We start from the raw sequence: 7,940 nt of genomic DNA, 5'->3' as shown, positions 1-7,940 counted from the left end.
CTTAAAACACATATGCAAAATATTTCCATCCCTGAATTTGCTAGCCACAAAGTGACAGTGTTACTGAAATTACAAGTGTAGTAGTGATGGAAAAGTGTGTGTGTGTGTTTAGAATATATATCACATTGAGTTTTGTTCTTCATTTCGAGTTGCAGTTGTTTACCTCTCCTTGTCCTTTGACACGTCCTTTATAATTTCGTTCTCTCCTAGTTCCGCAAGGTTAAAAAAAATGTCACAGGCAGTATCCTCCCCGAAAGAATCCGGTCTGACTGTTAGATGATAACGGAGGTAGCGTTTTTGTTGTTGTTTGTTTGTTTGTTTGTTTTGAGACGGAGTCTCGCTCTGTCGCCCAGGCTGGAGTGCAGTGGCGCGAGAACGGAGGGAGGTAACTTTTTAAAAACGAGACACACTCCGTCTTCTTCCTTCAATTAGCAATTATTGGGAGACTGATCCAGGACTGTTCACCTTCCCATTCAGGCTCCCTGTGCTTCCTTTACTCATCTCCTATTGCCACTCAGGGATGCTGACACGATTTAAGAATTTGACAGATAATATGAGGCAATGAGTAGTCGGAATTCCCTCTCCCCGAATACCCCCTCCCCAGTTTGACTGGATTGGAGGAGGAGTTTATCTGTTACAACCTTGGTCTGACCGACAGGGATCCGGTGTGTGTAAGTGAGTTCTGAGTCTCTGTTGACAAAAAGGGACTGGAAAGCAAAGACGCTGAGCTTGAGGGAGAGGAGGGCGGGGACCCAGAGGAAAGAGGCACTCCTCGGGGTTGGGGTTGGGGAAATATTAGGAGGGGAGGGTTAGAATGGGAGGGAGGGAGCCTGGCTTTCGAAGCGACTCACAGAGGGATAAATAAAGGGAAGTGAGGAGGAAGAGCGAGACTGAAAGGGAAGGCAAGTGGGGAGAAGGGGGTCGAAAGAGGCAGAAGAGAAAGAGAGAAGAGAGAGGAGGAGAGAGGGGGAGAGAGGGAAGGAAGGAAACAGGGAGAGGAGGGTCACAGAGTGACAGTGGAGGATGGGGCTTCTCCGTTCTAGATATTTCTGGGATTGGAGACTGTTTGCTAGAGGAGAGACTCCAGCTCCTCCGACAGCCAGTTTGGGAGCGGCAAAGTAAAATGGACAGCGACAGACAGACGTTCCAGCCACCTCTCCGCCGCCCGGAGATCCTGGAGCTGCTTTCAGGCCAACTCCAGTTTCCCAGCTGGAGCCTCTGAACGCGCTGGACTGCGCGAGCCGGGGGAGCGCCTGAAAGCTGCTCCTCAGAGATACCTTCGCTGAAGCAGTAAGAACTTCCTGCTTGGGTGCCTGCATTCCCTTCCTCCGAAACTTCCCTGGAGAAGCGTGGGGGAAGACCCCAGGGGAAGGGGCGAGGCGGATCTTCGCGCTGCTTTTTCTTCCCTCCCCGTTCCCGCGCCGGGCGCGCAGGCATGGATGTGCTCAGCCCTGGTCAGGGCAACAACACCACATCATCACCGGGTCCCTTTGAGACCGGCGGCAACACTACTGGTATCTCCGACGTGACCTTCAGCTACCAAGTGATCACCTCTCTGCTGCTGGGCACGCTCATCTTCTGCGCGGTGCTGGGCAATGCGTGCGTGGTGGCTGCCATCGCCTTGGAGCGCTCCCTGCAGAACGTGGCCAATTATCTTATTGGCTCTTTGGCGGTCACCGACCTCATGGTGTCGGTGTTAGTGCTGCCCATGGCCGCGCTGTATCAGGTGCTCAACAAGTGGACACTGGGCCAGGTCACCTGCGACCTGTTCATCGCCCTGGACGTGCTGTGCTGCACCTCATCCATCCTGCACTTGTGCGCCATCGCGCTGGACAGGTACTGGGCCATCACGGACCCCATCGACTACGTGAACAAGAGGACGCCCCGGCGCGCCGCTGCGCTCATCTCGCTCACTTGGCTTATTGGCTTCCTCATCTCTATCCCGCCCATGCTGGGCTGGCGCACCCCGGAAGACCGCTCGGACCCCGACGCATGCACCATTAGCAAGGACCACGGCTACACTATTTACTCCACTTTCGGAGCTTTCTACATCCCGCTGCTGCTCATGCTGGTTCTCTATGGGCGCATATTCCGAGCTGCGCGCTTCCGCATCCGCAAGACGGTCAAAAAGGTGGAGAAGACCGGAGCCGACACCCGTCATGGAGCATCTCCCACCCCGCAGCCCAAGAAGAGCGTGAATGGAGAGTCGGGGGGCAGGAACTGGAGGCTGGGCGTGGAGAGCAAGGCAGGGGGTGCTCTGTGCGCCAATGGCGCGGTGAGGCAAGGCGACGATGGCGCCGCCCTAGAGGTGATCGAGGTGCACCGAGTGGGCAACTCCAAAGAGCACTTGCCTCTGCCCAGCGAGGTTGGTTCTACCCCTTGTGCCTCCGCCTCTTTCGAGAGGAAAAATGAGCGCAACCACGATGCCAAGCGCAAGATGGCCCTGGCCCGAGAGAGGAAGACAGTGAAGACGCTGGGCATCATCATGGGCACCTTCATCCTCTGCTGGCTGCCCTTCTTCATCGTGGCTCTTGTTCTGCCCTTCTGCGAGAGCAGCTGCCACATGCCAACGCTGTTGGGCGCCATAATCAATTGGCTGGGTTACTCCAACTCTCTGCTTAATCCGGTCATTTACGCATACTTCAACAAGGACTTTCAAAACGCGTTTAAGAAGATCATTAAGTGTAAGTTCTGCCGCCAGTGATGACGAAGAAGTAGCCGGCCAGTCGGGGCTACAGGATCTGCCCCATTCACTATGCTTCCCCCAACCCTAGGGAATCAACACTTAAGATAATTTGCCACTTCTTCTCTGTCTCTCTGCTCCGCCCGCGGCTTGCGGACCTGGTCCCCTCCCCACTTCCCGCTCCAGCGCAGGGCGCTTTGTGCAAAGGAGACCCAGCGGCGGGGCGTGAGAGCCCAGAAAATTCCGTTTGTGAGAAGCGACTTTAGCTCAGACTTTGCCTTTAGCATCAGTTTTGATCCCAGCAATTGCCTCTTCTCTCTTCTATCCCCTAAATCTTTGCGGTAGATGTTTAATCCTTAGCTGTTCAAGGCAGAAAATCCAAAAACTAAAAAATAAATAAACTGTACACACAGCCGCCGCGCCCACTAAGGAGCTCCACCCTATCACCCAACTTCTAGAACTTGGACTTGAGGTTCGGGAATTTGCTCCATCTCTCCCGCCCTCTGGCCCTTGAAATATTCACCTTTTCCTCCCTATTTTTATCTTTTATTTTCTTTCATTGCTTCCCTCTCCGCCCTCGCCCATCCTTATGCACGAATCTGCTGGTCCAGAGAGGCGGAAGAGGCTGATTTCCCCGTGCCAGCGGTGCCCCTGGGATTCCCTGTCTTCGCGCAGACTTGAGATTAACTCTCTCGTGCAGTGCACAACCCCTGCTTCCTTTGTTTCCTTGGACTCAAAACAAGTGGCTAGAAGGTGTCTCTTAGAGTGGACTTGTAAGTACAAGGCCGGGCCAGTGGGGGAGAGCGAGGAGGAGGAGGGTGTGCAGACCACTTTGTCTATGCTTGTCTTGGTGTCAGCACTCACCAAAGAAGCTGACAATCATACAGTGGAGAGAACGGACGCTGTTTGCACAGGTAGCTGGCGAATGTGTACGTCCTGGCATCGCCACTTACTTACTGCGGGAGGCGCCAGCCGGCCGCTGTTTGCGCTCTGGGGACGCTGAGAGGCCTGGGATCCGCGCGCCTCCCCAGCCATCTGTGCTCTGGCAGGGCGGTAGGCGCTCCTGGCTGCTGACTGACTTACCGGATCTGGGTTACTCCGCCTACGCTCTGGGGCGCCCTGAAATGCGGGTAGACACCTGAGGTTTTTGCCATAGCCGGCGGCGCAAGGTCCCGCGGAACTCTTGGGATTGGAGAGACCAAGAAGGCTTTAAAGGGGCGACATGCTGGGGCGGCAAAGAGGAAAGGTTCTCCAGGGCGCGCGTGCCGGAGGCTCCAGCTGGCTGCCCCAGTAAAACCTGAAAGAGCTATTTTATCCTTACAATGTAGACTTTTTCCTCCTAATTCACGCTCTTGTCCTTTTTGGATCGGGGAATAATTCTGCTGAGCGTGTCCCAACACTCACTGCATTTGCTTTACAGTACATCCAAGACACAAAGTTAGCAGAACTTAGTTTTCCAAATAGGAATTCTGGGCTTTCAGTGGAATGCCCAGATAGTCCATAGGTTAGCACTATCTGTGACAGCAGGCAGATAGTTTAAATAGCAGGGTCCTAAAGGACTAGTTAGGAGGTGGTCTTCCTGGGGAAGCTAAGAATCTTTTATGGGATTATTTGCTCCCTGGCATGGCCATTCTGCTGTGCCAAGGGTCTACGGAAACCACCTTTTTGCCCTTTGAATTGTGGAGCACTCCAGGCTTTCTCTCCTTCAGTTATTCTTGAAGCCTTGCCACTCCTGCCGAGAAACTGGTTAAAATCTTTGCTGCCCCAGAAAGGGAAGTTATTTAGGTACTCTCTTTGGATGTAAATTTCCAACTACGTGATGGAGATCTAGAGGGTTGTCATTGCTTGATCTAGCCTCCAATTTTCTTATGAATAATGGTTTCGTTTTCCAGAAAATTCACAAAATAATTGATCCCTACTCCCCTCTCTCTTCAACTGTACCTTTCGAATGCTTGCATTTGCTGTTTTGAGAACCGTATTACATTTACACATTGCAAAAATTGCCAATGAAAAGTTCATTTGTTGACAATTAAGAAAGTGAAAGGACAGCTCTGTCACTTGAAGCCATTTTATTGTTTGTCAGACTGAATAAAACTTTCCTTTGGTGTCTGCTTCTGTATTCTAAACTGGAAGTAGACATCATATTCCAGCTAAGTAGGGAAAGTTTTAGAACTTTGGGAATAATTTGTCTATACATGTATAATGCTGAGAAGGGTCTGCAGTGAAGAAAGTAAGATAGACTTCTCCAGTACAACTATTACTCATTTGATAATTCAGTTTCATTTTTGCTTACATAATCTAAGTAGACCTATATCAGAAACCAAGTTTTTATGTATGTTATACTAAATTTTAGTAACAACGTCTATATTTTAAAAATCCAAACCCCAAATTTGCTCATCCAAATTATGTCTTGGCCAGCAAGTTTTACATTAGAAGTTTTGAGACTTCCATTTATTTGTGTCTTTTACAGAATTGTATGACAATGACTTTTGGACATTTGTTCTTTCTGCTTTGGAATATTTATACAAGAATGGAGAAGGAACATTAAACTGGAGCATAATTGTCAAGGCAATAGAGAATTTAGAGAAATAAAATAGCTGCATATCTCTAAAGAGTGCCTGATGCTTTCTTTTTTCTTTAACGTATTTGTACTAAGGTAAAGTGTTGATGCATCAAAATTGCCTTCACTTTTCCTTATGACAATAACAGACTTTAATAATGGTAATGCTACAATTAACTGATATCAGTAACACATGCATGTTTATTTCAATCAAAATCTCTACTTGTATTTATTTGTATAATTTTAAAATTAAAGTTAAAAATACAGTGATTAGAAGAAGATCCTTCTTTATAGGTCAGGGATCTGACTTAGGGAAATAAGTGTACTTTTCAACAGTAAAACTCATTCTAGATGGATGATTTCCTTAAAAAAAAAATGTGCCTCTGGAAAAAGAAAGTCACGTATCATTTAGGCATAAAACCACACATTTTCCATGACTGGCACCTGCAGGTAACATTTAGGTTTCTTTCTAACATGGACAGAATGGAAGATATGTGGAGCAAAACTAGTCTCTGGGGAAAGCAGCAGGGGTCCAACCTGCCTTTTTAAAACAGCAGATGGTGCTGAGATCCCTCCTCTGTCTTCCCTGCAACATTCAGCTGGAAGAAAATAACCTCCACTGTTTCAAAAGGAACAGTTAATTGTTTGGGGTTTGTCAATTAAAAGCATAGGGGCATTTTATTTTCTGGCTGGGTCTTCCTCCATAGTAGTGTTCTGTATATAAGACGTATTACTATGTTAAAATTAATTATTATGCTTTATTATTTCCCTACTTGAGTAGTCAGGAACACCTCTTGTTTCTGTTGTTATATTTGTTCATTCTACTGCTTTCTGGTGTCAGAATGATGGCTGCAGGGCAAAGTGAGCACGGGTAAACCTCAAGGAAACAAAGGTCAGGGTTATTATTGCCAGGGCAGCGAGCACTCTGAGGCTCATGAAACCTGGTTCAGGTGATGTATGTACATACACATATTATCCCTATGGCGAAAAACAAAATCAGGGTGCTAGTGGTGGCTCTTACCTGTAACCCAACACTTTTTGAGGCCTAGGGGAAGCAGGAGGATCGCTTGAGGCCAGGGGTTCAAGGTTACAATGAGCTATGATCACGCCACTACACTCCAGCTTGGGTGACAGAGCAAGACTCTATCTCCAAAAAAGAAAAAAAGAGTAAAATTAGAAGAATTGATGGAATAAGAACTATCTGGAGTTTGTAATTTTAAACACATTACATAAATGTGTTCCTGACGTTGAGTAAAATGCTGAAGTGGACATATTTGTCAGTTGAATTTTGACTCTTAACTGTTCCCCACTTTTGCTCCCTCCTCTGGCATCTCTTCGTCCAGGGACAATGGCTTTCTGTTTTCTACAGGCCTTCCTGTGGCCTCTATCAACACCTCAACTAAGAGAAGGAATTGTTAGTTAACAGTCACTTCCCGTGTGACTAAGAAGCACCACTAACCGATTTTCAGTGATCTTGTGTCAGCTACTGCTTGATAATATTGAAATATAAAACTACAAATTAATACAAGATGCTGTTGTTACCTTAAAGTAGTTTTCAACCAATTTGAATATATAAAAATAAACTGATAAGGCCAAGTAACTACTCATGACGGGGACAAAGTGTCATGTAAACAGGGTGAATCACAAGAGTTTGGCTCTATAAGAATTCAGAGGACAAAGATCACTGTGGGCTCATAGTGGGAAGGGAAGAGTGGGTAGAGAACACTGTATATTGTATGTAGGATTGAGCTCTGGGCCGATGGGGGGGTGATACGAAAAGGCAGACATTCCTTATGAGGTGACAGAAATACCCTGATCCCTTCTTCCTGGCAAGTGGGGGCCTAGAATGAAATTTCTGTCTGACTGCTGGATGTTGATTAATTGCCTGGGTTTATTATGCAAATGGTGATCCTTGAGAAAGATGCAGACTCAAAACCTCCCATGTGTTGTATTAACTGGAAGTGGTCTGGGAAGAGAGAGGAAAAGATGGGTCCAAAGCCAAAGGAATGGCTAGATGAGAGGAAGAATGTTTTGAGCAGAGTAAGGAGGAGAGCATAAGAATGAGGAGAGAATCATTAACCATTAAGGAGTTGCAATAGGGTGGCCAGGGGTATGTACAGGGCAAAAAATTCAAACTTATGTAATGTTTGTAATTTTGCCACATGGTTTTTACACATAATGTGCCACTTAAATTTGAAGTAGCAGATCCGGTTAGAAATACCAATTAGAACATTTTAGCTAGAGCAGAAGGTTCACAGAGTAGTGATAAGTACAGAAAGAGGTGCTAGAGATTTGTATGTGGAGGTACTTATGCCAGGTTAAAAAGCTGAAACTGCGGTTTTAGCCAGTGGAGACCACTAATAACTAAAGCAGACGTGTTCTCTTTGGAGGTGATTTCAATGAGGCAGGTGTGAAACAATAAAGGCCTGAACGTGGGAAGCTGGCAGAAGGAATGGAAAACAAGTAAGATGATGAAAAATACATCAAAGAAGGAACTGGCAGGACTTGGTGTCTGGATGTGAAGAGAGAGGCAGTAGAAGATGCTGATGAGGTTTTGAGCCAGGGATATTTGGGCGAATGACAGAAAGGGAAAGTCAGGGATTTTTTTTCCTGTGGGTCTTTCCTTTTGCAGCTTCATCTGTAAATGTGAAAAGGCTTTGTCTTCTGCTAAAAGAATTCCCAATCCGGATGGCAGGG

At 47.1% G+C, this 7,940-nt stretch overlaps 1 protein-coding gene across 1 annotated transcript; it reads left to right on the top strand.

The window, feature by feature from the left end:
- Positions 1 to 886: 886 nt before the first annotated feature.
- On the top strand, positions 887 to 5,295 carry HTR1A (5-hydroxytryptamine receptor 1A). Its single transcript, XM_045393760.3, has one exon. The coding sequence runs from the start codon at positions 1,436 to 1,438 to the stop codon at positions 2,702 to 2,704; it is 1,269 nt and encodes a 422-aa protein (XP_045249695.2). The 5' UTR covers positions 887 to 1,435; the 3' UTR covers positions 2,705 to 5,295.
- Positions 5,296 to 7,940: the final 2,645 nt, after the last annotated feature.

The sequence above is a fragment of the Macaca fascicularis genome, chromosome 6 (genome assembly GCF_037993035.2).
Source record: "Macaca fascicularis isolate 582-1 chromosome 6, T2T-MFA8v1.1".
NCBI lineage: Eukaryota > Metazoa > Chordata > Mammalia > Primates > Cercopithecidae > Macaca > Macaca fascicularis.
The sequence above is the reverse complement of the archived record's forward strand: the minus strand, read 5'-3'. Positions and strand labels throughout refer to the sequence as shown.